The sequence below is a fragment of the Castor canadensis genome, chromosome 3 (genome assembly GCF_047511655.1).
Source record: "Castor canadensis chromosome 3, mCasCan1.hap1v2, whole genome shotgun sequence".
NCBI classification, from domain to species: Eukaryota; Metazoa; Chordata; class Mammalia; order Rodentia; family Castoridae; genus Castor; species Castor canadensis.
In genome coordinates this window covers 168,765,278-168,784,788 of record NC_133388.1, presented here as the reverse complement: position 1 = coordinate 168,784,788, position 19,511 = coordinate 168,765,278, and the positions used below count along the sequence as shown (strand labels likewise).

Genomic DNA, 19,511 nt, shown 5'->3' with positions numbered 1-19,511 from the left:
GAAGTTAATGTTCCTTGCTTTTCCTTCCTATCCCCTCTTTTTCAAACTAATGTACTTAAACAATTATTAGATTAAGTCTATTTAATTGGTGTCAAGAGTTAAATATTTGCAGTTTCATGTAGTTCTACGTTATATATATTTTAAGAAGATGAGAAGCCGTACCACTGTTAGCACCATTTGCACAGGAGTTGGTCTGTTTTACTTTACAGAGTATGTTCAAAGCCAAGTATAGTATCTGGCACATACTAGACATTCAATAAATAACTTATGAATGAAAAGCTGTAAGTTTTTGAGGCTCCTTGAGGCTTTTGATAGCTTTCCTGTGAAGAACAGTGGTTTTTGAAATTTCATGAGGATTTTGGACAAAGATTAGAGAAGACTCCATTCTTGTTAGCAGAGTTCATTTTTTTCCACTGTAAGTTAACATTAAACAGTAAAACATTTACTGCACTGACTTCTCTGTAAAAGGGTTCTTGTTCAGCTATTTCAAAGATCCAAACAGAGATTAGGTCCTTCCTGCCCCTCTTTCCTTTCTTGGGAGAGCTCTACAAAAGAGCTTTGCTGGTGCTTAATCTCTGTCATGTCCAGAGCACTGCTTTTTTCAGGTGTTCTGCCTTCTCTAACTATATACCAAGGTATTTGACATAAGTGCAATTATAACTTTTCATTTCTCAGAGTCCTGTTTCTATACTAACAGAGTTTTGCAAAATCGCAAGCATGTTATACTGTGTCCTAATAACTTAGATTATCTTGTTGAAATGCAATAACCAAACCCTACTATATCGTGGTTTGGTTATCCTACTATATCGTGGAAAACAGTGGTTTTCCAGGTGTATTTATGTTTGCAGATGAGGTGTTATAGTAAGGAGAAAAGCTAAGAAGCCCCTGGTTTGTTTAGATTATTCAGGACTCTCTGTCCCCAAATATGAAGTAAATTAATTTGTTATATTATTGTATAGTATTACTGCTTTGGGCTACTATGTTACTATGTACGTTTTCTGCATTATTGAGCTTCTTCACACAGTGGTGCTAGAAAATCCAGAGTTGATGAGTTTCCCTGCTAATGAGTAGAATACAATCCATATTTCTAATCATTTTATATAAAGTAAACACTTCCTCAAGTTAAACAGTAGTTTCTTTAGCCTCTATCAACTCTCATAAAATTACAGTTTTACCTCTGAAATATTTCCAGACTTCAATCACCCTTCTCCTGAATGATTGCAGTAGCTTCCTAATGTGTCTTTCTGATTTTACCCTTGCTTTGCTCTACTCTGTTTTCCACATTATAGTGTTAAGTACTCTCTTGGAACTCAAATCTGAACTTCCCTCGTGCCTCAAAACTAATGAATTTCTATTATAATAAGTTTATCAACAAAGGCAGTCTGATGGAGTGGTTCGAGTGGTAGAGTACCTGCCTTGGAAGCATGAGGCCCTGAGTTCAAACCCCAATGTGTCCAGAAAAAAGAAGTTTATCAACAAAGGAATAAAGACAAGGCCTTTCACAATCTCACTTCTCTACCTTCATTCATCTGCAGTGATTTTTTTGTTCCCATATGGATTTTTGTTGTTGTTCTTTGAATACAAGTTTTTCTTGCTGCATTTGTCTGTTTTTCCTTTTGCCTAGAATAAGTAGAGGGGTATATATAAATATGTAAGCATTATTTCTTAAGTTAATGATTCCTTATCTTTTTGTATCTTGGTTCATTCCTTGGTAAGATTTCATTAATCTCTCAAGTAGATTAGCTTTCTATGTTTTTTGTTGTGGTATTCATTTTTTTTAATAACATCACAGTTTAATTGTGTAAGATTTATTATATAAAAGTTATGTGAAATTTATGTGGTTATTTGACGGCTATTTCCTCACTGGAAAAAATGCTAAGAAGCTAGACTGTGTATTCTTTGCTCATCACTGTGTCATTGGTGCCTATTAAAATATTTGCTAAATAAATGTTAGTTAGCCAGGATATAAGGCGAAGTAAGTAAGTAAGAAAGGTAAGTGTTCTAGGAAAAGAAAAAAATAGTTGCAATCAGAATACACTAAGGTGAGCTTTATATTAAGGTAATATGTTGGCCCCGCATATTCACTTATATATGTCCTGGTTGAACAGAAATTAATTCTGTTAATTAATTAATAAGAATTAATTAATTCTTATATCTGTCCTGGTTGAACAGAAATTAATTCTAGGTCATGGATACTCCTGAGCTTAGGGTTCTTATCTGATTGGAAGGGCAGGAAGAATGAGAGGGAGAAATCCCATGTGGGAGAGTTAAAATTAAAGAAGCAGCTAATATTTTAGTGGAGAAAGCCCTTCTTTATAAATAGGAAACTCTGTGTCTGTTCTGGTTATGATACTGTTTTTTTCTGTATCGGTGGGAAAGATGTATTATGATATTGGAGAATGCACTATTTGTTTCATTTATTTCTTTACTGCGTGATAAAGATGAATAATTTAATAGAGGTTAAAACATTTTAAAAAGTATAAAAAGTACTTTTTAAATTGGGCTTATTATTTTCCCAGAAAATGGGAACTCTTTCATTTCTAGAATTTCTGTTCATTTTATTCATAATTATAAGAGACCCCTAAAATAAAAGAGAGCTAATGCAAAGAAAGTCCTATCTATTATAGTCATTATATTCTAAGTTCTGTAAGGGCATGACTGTGTTGTTTTATTCAGTAGATACCCAAAAATTATTTTTGATTGCATAATATAGTAAATCATCTAAAGGCTTTTGTGGTTGGCACAGCATGATTTCTTTGCCTTGTAAGCATTCTGCAGACAGAAATGATCTGAGGTAAAACTTTTGATGATTTTGTTTGTTTATTTTATTTTTTTAAATTTATATTTCAGCTGTTGCAGAAGTAAAACTTCGAGATGATCAATATACGCTGGAACACATGCATGCTTTTGGGATGTATAATTACCTACACTGTGACTCATGGTACCAAGACAGTGTCTACTACATTGATAATCTTGGAAGAATTATGAATTTAACAGTGATGCTGGTAAGAAAAATCTATACAGTATAGTATAGAATTTATCCATTTCTATTTGGTCTTGAAGTTTCCCTTTGAATCTCATGTCCAGAGAATTGAGGTATATATACTGTTTTAGTATATAGAATCCTATCATAAGCCTGTGTAAGGTTCCATTTCTGTTTAATTCAGTTTTAATTTTTCCTTTTGTTACTGTTGTTTACAAGTATTTATAGACATTCACTTCCATCATTGAGCATCATTATTTATATTAATGACAATGTAACTTCAGGTCTCTTCCCTTATGAGGTGTTATTCTCCACTATAGTAATAGATTGTCTATTTTTCTTTCATAAATTTTGCATTTTGTATTTTTAAGTAGATTTAAGAATGTTTAGTCCAGTATGAATTGATCTTTGAGCATTATAAAATTTCCATCTTTATCTGTAAGCTCTGGGAATAATTTTTGTCTTGAAATCTTGTTTGTCTGATATTAATAGTCATTACATTTTTTAAAAATTAGTATGTGTTTTTTTCTTTCAATTTATCTATGTTCATACTTTTAAACTGTGTCTTTTAATAAAGAACCTGTAGCTGAGTCTTGTTTTTTTTTTTTATTCAGTACCACAATCTTTGTTTTTTAATTGGGGAGTTTTATCTAGTTATATCTAATTAAATTACTTATATTGTTGGGTTTTGTGTCATAGTCTTATTTTCAGTTTGTCTTGTCTGTACTCTGTTCCTATCATTTTAGGGGGCTTAATTGACTTTTAAATTTTATGGAAAGTCTATTCAATTTTCTCTTTTGGCTTTGTATCTAAATCTGTCAGTATTATTATTTATAGTGACAAATCTAGAGATTATAGTATTCATTCTTAACTTGTTATACTCTGACACTAACATGAGTCCAGTTACAATATAAAAAGACTTTTTAATAATAAGACTTTTAATAATAATAATGACTTTTAATATAATAAGACTTTTTAATAATAATAAGGAAACTCCCTTTGCTTTCCCTTTTTTGAGCTATTTTTATATTTTTGTCATGTATTTTACTTCATGTGCTGTGATGACATAATACATTGTTAATATATTTTGTTGGAACAGCCAATAATCCATTAACAGCTTTCTAATTACTATGTGTTCCTGTCTCATCTGATTACTTCTTGTTTAAATTCATTTAATGTTTTCTCATGACAAAATCCATAATTTTTTAATATGTAATTTTAGCAGAGGCAAAGTGTTTAGGTGATTTAAAAAAGAGAAAATTATAAAAGATATTTAGTGAAGTCTCCCTAACCTTGTATCTTCAGTACTCATTTCCCCCTAAAGGGGTTTTTTCCCCTTTATTTATTTTTGTAAGCATGATGGTTAATCTTGATTGTCAACTTGATCTAATTGAGAAAAGCCTAGGAATTAGTGAAGGATACTTTTGAGTGTGTCTATGAGGTTGTTTGCAGAGAGGATTAGATCATGAGGACTCTGACCTAATGATAGGATGGCATTATTGGGAGGTGCTGAAAAATAGGGAGTGGGGCCTAGTTGGAGAAAGTAGGTTATTGTGATATGTCGTTGGAGTCTGTGTCTTGCCCTGGTTCTTTCCTGTATTCTATTCTTTCTCTGGTTCCTATCTGCAATGAAAAGGCTCTTCCTTCACATGCTCCTACTGCCATGGTGTTCTGATTTACCACAAGCCCAAAATAAACAGAGCTAGACATGATGGATTAAAATCTTTAAAACTATGAGTCAAAATAAATCCTTGCTCCTTTAAGTTGTTTATGTCAGATATTTGGTCACAGTGCCATAACAGTAACGAATATGCAAGTATAAACACAAAGTGATGTATATGTACAAAACTTTTCACCCTGGCATAATGTTTTCATTATTTCGTTACATAATGCTTTCTCTCCAGCCTTGTCTTCCACCTCTTTGTACACTGTACTCTAGCAATGCTAAACTCTTTTAGTTCTAGAACAGGCTTTGTATCTTACTGTCACTGGACCTGTTTCTCGTGGCTCTTACTTCAGTTCTGTGACAGACTGCTTCCTAGTCTTCACTTAATTCCCGGTTAACCACTCCATTAAGGGAGCTTCCTCTGCTGCTCCTGGAATATTCATACTGTTGACGGTCAGATCTACATGAGCTGTGAACTCTGTATGAGTTATTTTCTGTACAGGACCAGATGTTTTAGGGTTTGGGGCCAGCCTCTATAAATGGATAATAGCAGTGCAAAGCTCATTCTTATTCTGGAGCAATGGCTTATATTCTTGACAGGCTCTTTCCTATTATTTCTAATCCAGGTATAAGTGTGCGTTCTGCAGTTTTATCTCAAAAATGTTAGGGAAGAAAAGTTAGGCATTTCTTGGCAGTGATAAATTTTTTCTTATAGGTGGCTCCAAAGGCCTAAGCAAATCAGTAGACAAATACATTCTGTTACTTGCCAGAACAAAGGAGATACAATCTGTCCTCTTGTTTTCTTAAGTATTAACTTTTTGTTGTTGTTCTTGATTCTCACTGTAAACTTGCCTAAAAGCAGCAAGCAATACCCATGTAACAGCCTGAATGCTGGGCCTCCTTGAAATCTCCTCCATTGATTAATTAGTCCATCACCATTAAACTTGACCCTATGCAAAGACTTAAGGCACAGACAAAAATGTAGACAAGTTTTTTGTCACAACTTAACAAAAGCGGCCTGTGGTTCAGTTCCCAGTAGCATCCTTGTTTCCATCTGAAACCTCATGAGTACAATGTTTACTGTCTGCATTGCTGTCACATTCTAGTTTTCTAAGCTCCCACAGGAATTGCCCATTTTATTCTATTTACAGCATTCTAGGCTTTTTCTAGTCTACTTCTCCAAATGTTTTCGAAGTCTTCCCGCCAATGAATTCAAAAGACTTCTGAACCACATCATTAGGTAAAGTCACAGCAGCATCCTCATTTCTGTATTAGTCAAAATTCTCTAGAGGAACAGAACCAATGGAATATACACAGATATTGTAAATTATAATATGATTATAAAAGGTGATCTTATATTTTGGCTTATTCAGTTAGAGGCTAGGTAGTCAAACAATGGCCATCTGCAGGGTTTCATTGATTGCTAGCCAAGAACTCTACTACTTAAGGAGCCATGCCCTCAGCTCTTTTTGCTTTAGTTATATTTTAGATAGTGTCTTGTGGTTTGTGGTTTTTGCCCAGGCTGACCTCAAACCACGAACCTGTTGTTTCCACCTCCCAGGTAGCTGGGATTATAGATGGGCGTCACCACGTTAAGCAGTTTTTTTAAGTCCTATTAGAGATAAGTACCAAAATACATCAGTTGGAATGACTAAGTTTCTTCTTAGCAATGTAGGTATATGTACATACATATATGGAAACCAAGTTTGACCGTGACCTAATAATTATTGGAGCTGGGCAATGGGTATATAGGGATTCGTTGTATTTTCCTACCTACTTTGATATATGATTGAAATTTTTCACATTAAAAAAGTAGGTATTAAAAAAATTTTAAAGGAAATTTAAGTCTTTTTTCCTGTATGGGCTTCTAGTTTCTCAAAGAGACAAGTGTAGTGTTTGTTACAGGGAGAACACATTTACTGTATACTCTTAGGCTAAACATTTTTGGATATTGCTAAGGACTGAATTATGTCTCCCTCAATTCATCTGAAGCTCTAACTTCCAGTGTGATTGTAGTTGGAGTTAGGACTTTTAGGAGTTAATTAAGATTAATGAAATGAAGTCAAAAGGGTGGTGATCTAATATAATAGGATTGATGGCCTTCTAAGAAGATGAAGAGAGAGCTCTCTCTTTCACACATGCACACTGAGTAGAAGCCACATGAGGATATAGCAAGAAGGTAACATTTGCAAGCCAAGAAGAGAGTCCTCCCCTATATTTGACCATATAGGACCTGATGTGGTACTTGTGGCTTCAGACTGTAATTAACTTCTATTAAGCTGGCCAATCTGTGTTATTTTGTTATGGGAGCACTAGCAGACTAATACAGTATATATTGTTTTAGACCTGGCTCTACTAGGAACATACTAGTCTGTGACTAGTCACTTCCTCTTTTGGGGGCCTACATGTCTTCATGAGAAAATAAAACACTAAACCAAATAACTATTGTCTTCAAAACCATGGGGTCTAGAGGATTTCTTGGAGCTGCATACGCAGGGAAGGCCTACTCTCTACTCCAACCCCTAGCTGCTGTATATGTAGCTGTAGATGTTTGTCTTTTCTTTATGAAATTTTTTATAGAGGGGGTTTCTTGGCAAAGACAAGTTTGACAGTTGAATAGGATAATCTGTAAGACTCAATCTAGTACTTAATTATGTTATTACATAAAGCATCATTCCAGATAATGTGTTGTTTTAATTTTCAGTTAGGATGATTGTTTTACTTTTTCTACTACATTAATTCCAGCCTTCAAACTTGCTGGCAGACAAAGTTATTAGCTAAAAGCTGGGACCTGACTAATCTACAGATTGGACCATATTTCTGAAATAACCATTTTGACTATAAGTTTGTAAATTATATATTACTTGCCTTTTGACAGATTAAAGGTTCTATGTCATGGTTTTTAAAGTCATTCTTGTATTTATTTAAATTCTTTGGCGAACAAGAAAAGTAAGCCTGTCTTAACCAAATAAAAGAAAAAAATTGAGTAATTTATGAAGATGTACTTCCCTTATTATAATCCAGTTCTTATAATACTGTTCCTTTTTTTGTAAAAAAGATTATTCATACTACTTGAATCAAACTTTCTCTTTTGGTCTTTATGTTTCAAAGCTCCTGATACTGTGCACTCGTGGTTAATTTGACCTACTTGTGGCATCTGATATGGTTTTTAAAAGTTTCCACCATATTCATCAGTGAAATCTTCTTCGTTCCTTTTTCACTTTAAACTTTTTCTTTTTCTTAGTAAAATAGAAGTAGTTTGCTTTTAGGGGAACATTTTCAGTGAAATCTCATGGTAGCCGTTTAAACAAATGTCTTGTTTCTTCTACTTCAGGAGGCAAGTTTTATTATATATCTCTCAAAGGCTCATTTGAAACTATTTCTGTTTGTTTCTATTTTACTGAGTTAGTATCAGTGTTTTCTAGAAAAAAAATGCACTTGAAGACATACTCCTAAATATATTTAAGTTGTTGAGATAATTTTCCTGAATAGGAATATTTTTGTCAAATAGTTATTTAATGCTACTAAGTGCTTAGTAGCCATGTGCACAAATAAATTGATAATATGCAATAGTGGAATTATCAATAAGATACAGAAGTTGTATGAAGGAGTAAATTTAGATGTTATTAAGGAATGTACTGTTCAGGGAAGATTTTATGAGCTGCTACTTTAACAGTTTTGAAGGATGAGTTATAATTTGCCATGCAGTTGGGACACAACTTAATAGACCTATTTGGCAAGCTTACACAGGCAAGATCATTCCTTATCAGTACTCTACCTTGATATTGCTGAAACATAGAGTATACATGAAAAGAACTAGAAAGTATGAAGTTATGGCTAGCAATGAGGTTGGCATGGTGACAGAAGCCAGGTTTTGAGGGGATGGGGGTAGTCACATTATTCTGTATTAAGGAAGGGAAATGTAATTCTATTTACTATTGTGCTGGACTGGGTGGGAGGCATGGCTAGGTTCACAATTAGGCCCAAGAGCTTGATATTGTCAAGTTAACTCATTGGTATTAAGGATTTAGAATACTAGTTCCAACTTAAGTCACAAAAGATTGGTTGGAAATCTGGAATGAAAATTTAAAATTGCATTTGAAATATAAATAAGCAGTATTGATTTATCAGTATATTTTTCTTCTACTGGAAAGTTTCCATGGTAAATCAGAAACTGTAATTATGTTAAAATAGTTCTTCAACATGGATTCAGAGCAAAGACTAATTTTTTTGATTCATTTTCCTCACCTATTTTATCTTCTCTGTGGATATCACAGAGCAACTGGTTATAGTTCCTTACTTTCTCTTTGCTTATCTCTGGACTGAAATCTCCAGATATTTTTCTTTTTTTTTTTGGCCAGGATTAGGAATATATATTGATTTGGGAAAACTTGGTGTTTTTATGGCCTTTTCCCCCTTCCCAGAAAATGTATGTCTTTCCATTTATTCAGACCTACTTTTATGGCCTTAAGTAACATTTTCATAGTTTTCTCTTTATGTTCTTTTATTAAATTTGTCATTTAATATTTTACAGTTTTTTGCCTCATGAATATTTTTCTGTTTCCTTTTCTAGGTGTTTATTAATAGATAAAAATTATGTGTCATGGAAGCAAACACTTACATTTGATAATTCACTAACTTTTACTATTCCTTTTTAGGTTTTCTAAATATACAATTATACTACAAAAGGAAATAGTCTTATCTCTTTACCATTGTCTATAAAAATAGAAATAACATTCTCATTTCATTTTTGTCCTGCTATCACTGGCTAGAAATTCCAAGACAATGTTAAACAATAATGAGGGTTTTAGGTGTCCCTGTTAGCATGTGGATTTATTGTAATCACTTTTAAGTTTTACTTAAATAAATCTTCGTTTTTGATAAATAACTTCATTGTTTTATAGGTTGTGACTTCTGTTTCTGTTTAATATTTTTTTAAATGGTTGCTAAATTTTATGAAATGCTTTTTTAGTTCTCACTTTATTTTTAATGATCATGTGCCTTTTGTTAATATTTCAGTGTGCTTAATTAAATTGATATTGTGTTAGCTTCCCATTACTATAACAAGTAGTTGAGATAATTTATGAAGAGAAAGGGTTTATTTCAACTCATAGTTTTGGAGGTTCTGACGCATGATCGATTGGCCTTGTTCATTTCTTTTGGACTTGTGATGAGGCAGAACTCCATGGTGGCAGTGCCTGGTAGAGCGAAACTACTCACCTCATGGCTAAGGAAGCAGAATAGAGAGGGGAAAGAGACTGGGGTCCCACAAACCCCTTTAAAATCACATCCCATCTGACCTACCGGCTTTCCACTAGACCTTACCTCTTAAATATTCCACTACCTTCCAGTAGAACCAAGCTGAGGACCGAGTCTTTAATACGTAAGATTTTAGGGGATATTCCTTATCCAAATTATAGCAGGTATTAATTTCCTAAATACTAAATTCCTGAAATACACCTTTTTGTTAAAAGTATATTTTTGATATATTGTTTGATTCTATTTCTGACATCTTATTTAGAATATTTCACCAGTCCATGCTAGTTTATTTTTTTGGTTTTGGTGATATTTATCAGCAAATATATTTGCTTTATATTAATTTTATATCAACAAAAGTTTTTCTAGCTTTCTTAAATTAATTGAGAAGCTTTCTTACTTTTCTGGAGATTGGAATAGTTTAAGATTAGAATGATCTGTTCTTTATATATTAAATAAAAAATCATAATATTGTATTTGTTATTGTTTTCAATAGTAGTTTTCTAATCACCTCTCCCATTGATTTTGTGGCAATTGATTTAACAGCACTCAGGGCCTTGTTAGGCAAGTAGTACTCTACCACTTGAATAACACCCCTCAAGCCCCCAGTCCTTTTTTTGCTTTTTGTTTTTCAGATAGGGTCTCATGCTTTTGCTCTGACCAGCCTTGGACTGCAGTGCTCCTGCTTTTGCTTCCTGAGTAGCTGTGTACCACCACACCTAGCCTTTATTGTATTTTTAAAGAGCGATGTTCCAGGTTCTTTTAGTTTGTTTTTGCTTCAGTAATTCAATGTCTTTCTTTGTTTTTCAAACTCTTGCTCCTCAGAATCACCTGAAGTGATTGATCACAACAAAGAAATAACTTCAGTATCATCCCCAGAGATTCTGATTCAGTATGTCAATGTTGGTCATGGTCTGGGAATAAAAATTTTATTGAGCACCTTAGGTGATTTTGCCTGTGCTTCAGTGGTGACTAGTTCTTGAGGATCCTTGCTCTTAGGATACAGGAGAATTACATACTTATTTCTTATTATTTCTCTGATCAGTAGCAAAGGAAATCAGCCTAGTCTTTGAGCTTCTGTGTTGGGAACAGATGGAAAGTTTTAACCATTGATTAGACTTTGGCTTTTTGTGTAGTAGAAGGTAGACTGTTCTAATACCCATTTTATTATGTAATTTTTTGAGTCAATGGCATACATGCACAAATATTATGTGGCTGGTGTGTAAATGATCACCCTTGTTAGATCTAAACTAAACACTATTCAAAGTGGAAGGCTGTTATGGAAGCCCAGGATTTGAAGTGCACACATTGCTTGTCTGATTTTGTTAGGAGCCAGCAGATGGCAGCAGTACAACACACAGTTCTATAGAGGCATTATACTTTCAAGTAAATTTTACCTGGGGGTTTTTAATCTTTAATTTTTGAGAAATGTCATTTGAGAAGAAGTGTGCTTAGGAAGTAGGAAGTGTGTCTTAGATAATAGGAAAAATATGTTTAAAATGCAATTCCATATATCATTATTTTATAAGATACTATGATTCATTTTAAGGTAATATCAGTTTCTTAATATTTAGGGGTTTTTTTCTGTCACAGTTTTTTTTCCCCATTTACATGAAAAGCTATGTTTTTTCTGCTACTAAGGAAGAATGTCATTTTGTGGTATCTCTAGGATCTAGTTACTGGATTTCATACATAAGTATATATTTATAAGACTGTGTCTTGGATTGACAGGTTCCAACTACTTATTAGTCCAGCCCCTTGTATGCAAGTATATTTATCTCTATGCCTGATTCTCAGCTTTTTTAAAAAGCTGAGTTAAGTAACAGCTGTTATCAGGTTAAAAAATAATAAAAGGGAGGGGTAAGTTCTTGGAGCTTTGTGTGTTTAATACAAGAAAGCTTCATTTTACATAATGACATTAATTAAACTATAATTGATTAAAATGCCTATTTTTAAAGACTCACCAGAAAAGATAAAGAGGAAGAAAAAGAGGACTGTCTTCCAAATGAATTTAATGGTTATTAGTGATGAAAGTATTTCTTCAGAAAAAAGATCACTTTCTTTTAAAAGGACAAAATTTTAAATGTCATTGTCTAGTAATTTTGACCATTTTTAAACTTCAATAATGCCCTCTTATAATGTACATATATTGGAAAAGTATGTCACTAATTCAAAGCTTCTTTGTTTATAAGAGGGCCCCAAATTCCTATTTAGAAATTTTGTATAAGTATGTACATTTTAGGTATTAATACTTATTTATAATGTCACTTAAATGTAGTATAGCTATATATATATATATGTATTGTTGTTTGTTTGTTTGTTTTTGCAGTACTGGGGTTTGAACTCAAGGACTCATGCTTGCTATGCAGATACTATGCTAGCTACTTCAGCCATGACTATGACTCAGGAACCTTAATTAAAAATATATTACAACCTGAAGAGAAACTGAGTATGGCAGTTGCAGTCAAAGTGTTTTTTTTTTTTTTTCCTTTCTTGGTAGGGTGTTATTCTAGAAATTGCATGGAGATCTGAGGAGTCATTTGTTCAGGAAAAACATGGCAGGCTGTTTCTTCTCTAGAAAATGTGCAATAGAAAAAGAATACCAACTTTTGGAGAGGATTGACCAGGATTTGAATCTTGACCCTGACCTCTTCTAGCAGTGGAGTTTCATGCAAATTATTTAATCTTTTTAAATCTATCTCCTCAACATGGTATAATCATTGTAACTTCATAGGGTTCAGTGATGATTAAATGAGATGGCAAAAAAGCAAAGCATTTATTTAATATGCTTTCTACATTATAGTCAGTAAGTGTTCCATTAGTCAATGGAACTTTAGTCCTTCTGCAAATCAGCTGTGAAATATTACCCCAGAAAGATTTTCAATACCCTTGATCATAGTTATTGTAGTATTTTTGGTGAGGAAAAGGGAGGTGGGTGAAACCTGGATATTATTGATGACAGTTACATAAGGTATTATTATGAGGATACTTAGTAACACTGTCAGTGGAGGTTATTCAAAATAATTTAGTTTAGCATTTATAGAATAAAATTCATTATTTTAACTAACCCTTAACTCAATTAAGCAAATATAACAGTCATTGGCATAAAAAGTGAGCATGTCTAGCTTTACATTGCTCTTACTATTCTCATTTTGCTCCTGAGTGGTGAGAGCCTGTCCATGGACCAGCAGCTACTGGCAGCTGAGTCTGTGGAGGGGGTACAGCTGAGCATAGTGGAGGCTGAGGGTTAGGTTTATGAACATCACTGCTAATCTCAGCTCTTGACAGCTGCAGCCGGACATGAACCCAATTCTAGTTTTGAGGTTTCTTATTTCTGCAAATATTCTGAGGCACTTGGACATCACCATTTTAGTCTCCCCTCTCTTACTTCACAGCTTACAAAACTTATCCCTCAAGAAGAGCATAGCACAGCACAACATGTCGCATCTATGATGCACAGCGTGGTGTTTCCTCATATATCCTGAGTGTGAGTCCTTATCTATTCACATTACCACACAGGGGCCCAACAGAGCAAATCTTTTGTAACCTATGCACACCATATTTTCTTTGTGTTTTCTCATCCTGCGAAGCTAATGTCACATTGATCAAGTTAGAAGACTCACAAAGTCTGTATCATCCATTCATTCGTTCATCCATTCATTCATTTATTTGTTCATTGAATAAGCATTGCACCAAGTTCTGTGCAAGTGGTAAGGATATAGTAGAGGACAGACAAGCACAGTCCCTTCTTGTAGGAGAGACAACATGAGAGAAACAAATACATAAATATGTAATTATAAAATGTGATGAGAGCAGTAAAAAAGTAAGGAGCACATGAAACCATAACAGATGAAGTGGTTAAGAAAAGCTTTCCTGAGAAGGTGTCATTTAAGCTAAGTAAGGCCCAGGAGATTCTGTAAGAGGCATTCATTGTTTTTGTCATTCTGGGTCAGTTTTCTTTTTTTCTGTTAACACCTGGATGGTCATCTTTGGGGTTTTCATTCATGGTGTCCTGAGGTGGATTCTGATTTGGTCTCTGTTTCAGAGCTGAGTTTTTTTCAGCAAAGGCACTGAATGTTTCAAGATGTGAGTTGTTTTTGTAGGTATTATTTTAACTAACCCTTAACTCAATTAAGTAAAGCACTGTGTATTCTTTTATGTTTTAAGTTAGTTAATTTTGATTTCACATTTATATACTTATCTTCATTCTATTAGATATTGTACCAATTTATGTGCTAATTAGACTTCTACTATCTTCAGTCATGTGTAAACATTCATCTAAAAGAAAATGACTTGAAGCATTTATAATCATGTATGAAATGGAGAATAGTGATTTTGTAACCCTGCATTACTCACTAGATTAGATACAGTGAGGGGCATGTAGTGGACCACTGGAAATGTTTACTTAGAAACAATGTTTATTTGCTTGTTTATAAATAAGGTAGTCAAAGCTCCTTTATTGGAACCTCCAAGCTGGCTAACTCAAGACAAAGGGAGCCAGAAAATGAACAAGGCAATATATGTAAAGTATTTAAAGATCTAGTCCTAGAGATCATATACCATCCATGTCATCTACTGTGTTTATTAGAAGGGTATCAGTAGTATAGCTCATAATTCAAAGCTGGCAGGAGATCTTACTAAGGAGGCAGCGATCAGGAGGATTGCAGTTTGAGGCCAGCCCAGGCAAATAGTTCACAAGACCCTATCTCAAAAAACCCTTCACAAAAATAGAGCTGGTGGAGTGGCTCAAGGTGAAGGCCCTGAGTTCCAGCCCCAGTACCACAAAAAAAGGAAGAAAAGAAACAACTACACTACAGATACTTGTTTTGTGTGTTTATGGATTAGTAAAGAGTCAGAAATTAATTTATTATGCTTCACTTCTTTTTAGGACACTGCTTTAGGAAAACCCCGGGAGGTGTTTCGACTTCCTACAGATTTGACAGCTTATGACAATCGACTTTGTTCATCCATCCATTTCACCTCATCCTCTTGGGTTACCTTGTCAGATGGGACTGGAAGATTGTATGTCATTGGAACAGGTGAACGTGGAAATAATGCTTCTGAAAAATGGGAGGTGAGGTTATTTTATTTTTAAGACTTATACAAAGTCCAGAAAATATGCAAATTAGGTGTTTCTTATTTTAAAGTAACAGTTTTCAAAAACAGTTTACATGTGTCCTTGATTTTCTAACATAATGATTTGGGTCTCCTTTTAATTAAATATAAAATATATTCCTTTTATACAGCTGATAATGTTAATCATTCCTGTTTTGAGGAATTGAATTGATTTTTCAGCAAATACTCAGGTTTTCTTTAATACAGAAAGTACTGCATTGCATTGCTGCATCCTTCTTGAAGAAGAGGTGGCCATAGCTTATGTTGAGATGTTTTTCTTCTCTGTGTTCATATTAGATTTGCTGATCTGTTTACACGAGGCAATTGTGAGTTTACCAGAATATTCTATACTTAGAAAAATACATTGTAATTTAACTATAATTATGTGATAATATATAAAGTGCCATTTTTACTTCAATGCCAGAAATATGAAGCAGATTTAAATCTGAGGAGTAAGTTAGGATTTTCATGGAAATAAATAAGGAATTAATTTCTCCAGAGCCTGTTTTTAAATGATACTGAGTAGAAAACCAAATGATTTATTGCTTTGACTACTTTGAATTATACTAATTATGTTGTAGTGTTTCTTCTATCTAAATCTCAGCAGGTAGATTTTAGTTTTGAGTAAATAAAGATATACAAGTGTAATATGTTTACACATTATAAAACAATTTTATCAGATCAACAGATATAGATAACAGGTTTTAATTACTTGAGAAAAACCAGGCAGAGCCTTGAAACCAGATGACTTACCTATCTTACTAAGTTTTACTAAATGGTATATTACCAAATTGCACTACATTCAAAATTAAAAAAAAAAAGAATAACCACAACTATATTTTTTTTTACAAGAGGCTGTTGCATTCACAATTTTAAATATGCATTGGATATTGTGACATTTTCTATTATGGCTTCCAGTAATAGCTTAAAAAAAATACTGAGGTATTGTGGTGTTCTTTAGAACAGAGAGCTAAAACAGTTGGAAGGATTTTTAAGAATGATGAACAAGAGAGATATAAATGAAAATTTATTATTTAACTGTGTAGATGCACTTGGTTTTGAGCATGAAGAGAGAAACTGACCCAAGTCATTCTCAGCTTAAAAATAACACCAGATTCCACTACAAGTAATTCTTTTAGTTTCTGCTATGTATCTCCCCTTGATACAAATTAGGCCATCAATAATATTGGTAACCAATGAAAAATTTAAGTCTTTTTGGGGCTGGTAGAATGGCTGAAGTGATAGAGTACCTGCCTACTAGCAAGCATGAAGTCCTGAGTGCAAACCTCAGTGCCACCAAAAAAAAGAAAAGAAACAAAGTTCTAGGACTTTGAGAGAATTAGTGGAATTAATGTAGCAAAAGGAAAGCTAAAGGCAGAAGTGATTAAGGGGCATGGTAAGGAATAAGGAGCCAAGGACGGTGGTGATGAGTAAAGCAAGCATAGAAAGAGAAACTAAAGAACGTAGGGAAGACTGTCTACTTCCTAAATGTGTTGCTCTAATATGATGGGGGTGTGAGTTATCAACAGGGTCATAGTTGAGATTCTAGAAGACTAGAAACTTCAGCCTAACAACTTTTAAAAGTCCTCTTCTAGTTTCATTCTAGTCCCTATCCCTCATAGTAGAAAGAGAAAACAATAATAATTAAGCTGCTTAGACCTGCCAAAACTTAGCCTTTTCTCTTTTTGCTTTTAGTTTCATCTCTTTGCCAAACAAAAGCATCTGTCTTCTCAGTTTTGAGTATTTGAGGGTTTCTGGTATTCTGTTTTTCTGTTTGTGGAAATCTTTTGAGTGAATTACAAACACCTACTATTTGAATAATTTTGGCAAAAGTATTTCAACTCATAGGGAAATTGGTGACATTATAGCTGACTTTTTGTTTTCTACTTTCTAGAAGCCTTTTAAATATAGTTTCATTATTTTTTTGAGTTACCATACATTAATAATACCAGGGAGCTTCATTGTGATAATTCCATACATGCATACAGTGTACTTTGAACAAATTCACCCCCTCCATTATATTCCTATTCTGCTCTTTTTCCCACTTTTTTTCAAACAGTATTTAGTGAGTTTTAAACTGTCGTGTGTGTGTGTGGCATACTTTAATCCTTCTTACCCCTCAGTATCTCTTCTTTTCCTCCTCCCTCCTTCCATTAGTCCCCCCATATCATCTCCCTATGATGATGATGATGGTGATTACTACAACGCTTTCAAGTAGGAGCAGATATGAGGGGACTCCAGATGTAGGTTTAAAAAGAACTAACTTGTTTTTCACTTTTGTTAATTTTTTCACTTACTTGTAAATCTTGTTTAGAAATCAGTCTTAAAAACCTCTATTTAGTATTTACTCTAATGAAAATATGATAGCTTTTTAGGTCTTGTGTTTATGGTACAAAAATTTTGATAGAATTCTATGTGTTTTTGGATTTGCTTGGGGTGGGCAACTTCAAGATTATATTTTGAGTAGTTTGTTGAATTATCTTTTAAATGTAAATGGGCTCTTTAGTTTTTTAAGATTAAGAAGGTTTTAGTGATTTGTTCTTTGTAAACTTCTGGGAAATGAACAGAAAATCAAGTGAAAACGATAGGAAAAAAAGCATACATGCTCAGGACTCTACTCAGTATCCAGAAACTAAGAAGAAGAAAGCAGAAATAAATCATATTTGAGATGGGGAAGAGATGATGAAGGAGTGAACCCTGACCTGCCTCTGCCCCTCTTTTTGTGTAGAATAGTTTTTCCCTTATTCTTTTTTTATGAGATTGCTTTTAGTTCTCTTTCTTGTTTAGATGCCATTTGGATGCCCTGTTACTTTCTTTGTTTTGAAGCCAAGAGTTACTGATCAGTTTTCTTTGTTATACAAATAGATATTTTTTAAGTTCTTTCCTTCAGGAACATTATTTAAACTTACAGTTTATATTTAAAGTACTTTCTACTTTTTGATTCCTTTTAAAACTAGTATCTAAAATAATTATTGGATTGTTAGAATTTTATATATGTTATAGGCATTCATGTACACATTTTTGTCTGTGTAATTTTATTATAGATTATGTTTAATGAAGAACTTGGGAATCCTTTTATCATAATTCACAGTATCTCATTGCTAAAATCTGAAGAACATTCGATAGCTACCCTACTTCTTCGAATAGAGAAAGAGGAATCGGATTTGAAAGGAAGTGGTTTCTATGTTTCTTTGGAGTGGATCACTATCAGTAAGAAAAATACAGGTAAAAATGGAACAAAATTATGAATTGCTATATTTAATTACCATCATTTAGTAGGTTTTGAAATGCAGATTTATTCCCGTAAATGCAGTTTGCTTTTTATTGGGCATTGTGTTAGGATTCTAGCACCTTTTCTCTTCTTAATGTCTACTCCCAACCCCATTACTAATATAATTGTTACTCTTTTAATTTTTTTCTTTGAAGTTATGTTTTGGATAGGACTTTCATTTTTGTCCAGGGTTGGTCTTGGACTGTGATTTTCCTACCTTGCCTCCTGCATAGCTGGGTTCTATAAGTGCACGCCACCATGCCCAGCTTATTTTTTGAGATGGGCCTCACTTAACTTTTTGACTGGATTTTACTTCAAAGTGTGTCCGCACAATCTTCGCCTTCTAAATAGCAGGGATTACTGGTGTGTGCTGCCATGTCCAGACTCTTAATTTTTAATTAACACACCAGAGCAGTGTTTTGAGAACAACACTGAGAAACTGTTGAGTACAACATTGTATAAATTGTATTTTGTGTCAGTTAAAGTTTGAAAATGAGAACATATGATATCCCTATTACATACTAAACATATTAAGGCTTCTAAAAATTTGAGTAAAAGAGAAAATTTAATCCAGCATTTCCAAGCTTATTTAATGATGGACTCCACTGTTTGACACCTACTTGTTATTTTCTGTCTTATACATGTTAGAAAAAGTCACCTTTTAAAATATATAATGCCTATGTTTGGTCTTTAAAGATAGGTAAGACTGCCCTGCATGTACCTATGGAGAAAGTATAGGAGTTTTTAGTTCGTTCATGAAATTACAAGCCTGTTTTTAAATATGTATAAATTGAATGTATGAATATAGGTGAGAATTAAGAGTAAAAACAATGACAGATGTTTTAGAACAGATTGTATTATTATGTTAATTCATAATAGTGAGTTGGTTTTTAACTACTCAGTTTGAAGTTTACAAATACAAACCATGATGTAAATAAATGTGTGGACTCAGCTGAATTTGTGATTACTTCTTAAGAAATAACCTGTCTTTACAGGAGAATAAATGTAGTTAGTCTATCAAAAACTTAGGATACAGTTGTTTATATCTTAAAGCACTATTATTTATTGTTGTTTATATCTTAAAGCACTATTATTTATTATTTATGTTTGATTATGGAAGTCATTTAAATTTACCATTGTGTACAAAAATCATTTCTGGTATGTTTCATTTAAGAAACCCTTTTTAAAGTAGTTAAAACCGGCAGAAAAATAGTTCATAC

General features: G+C 33.4%; 1 protein-coding gene across 3 annotated transcripts in view; it reads left to right on the top strand.

Moving 5' to 3' along the window:
* The window catches only part of Nudcd1 (NudC domain containing 1), a 55,583-nt gene that overhangs the window by 3,445 nt on the left and 32,627 nt on the right, over positions 1-19,511 (top strand). For all 3 annotated transcript variants that reach the window (XM_074069059.1, XM_020180834.2, XM_074069060.1), the window contains exons 2-4: positions 2,851-3,005; positions 14,794-14,979; positions 18,065-18,245. In XM_074069059.1, the coding sequence (XP_073925160.1) occupies positions 2,851-3,005; positions 14,794-14,979; positions 18,065-18,245 (522 nt within the window). The remainder of the gene's footprint in view (positions 1-2,850; positions 3,006-14,793; positions 14,980-18,064; positions 18,246-19,511) is intronic.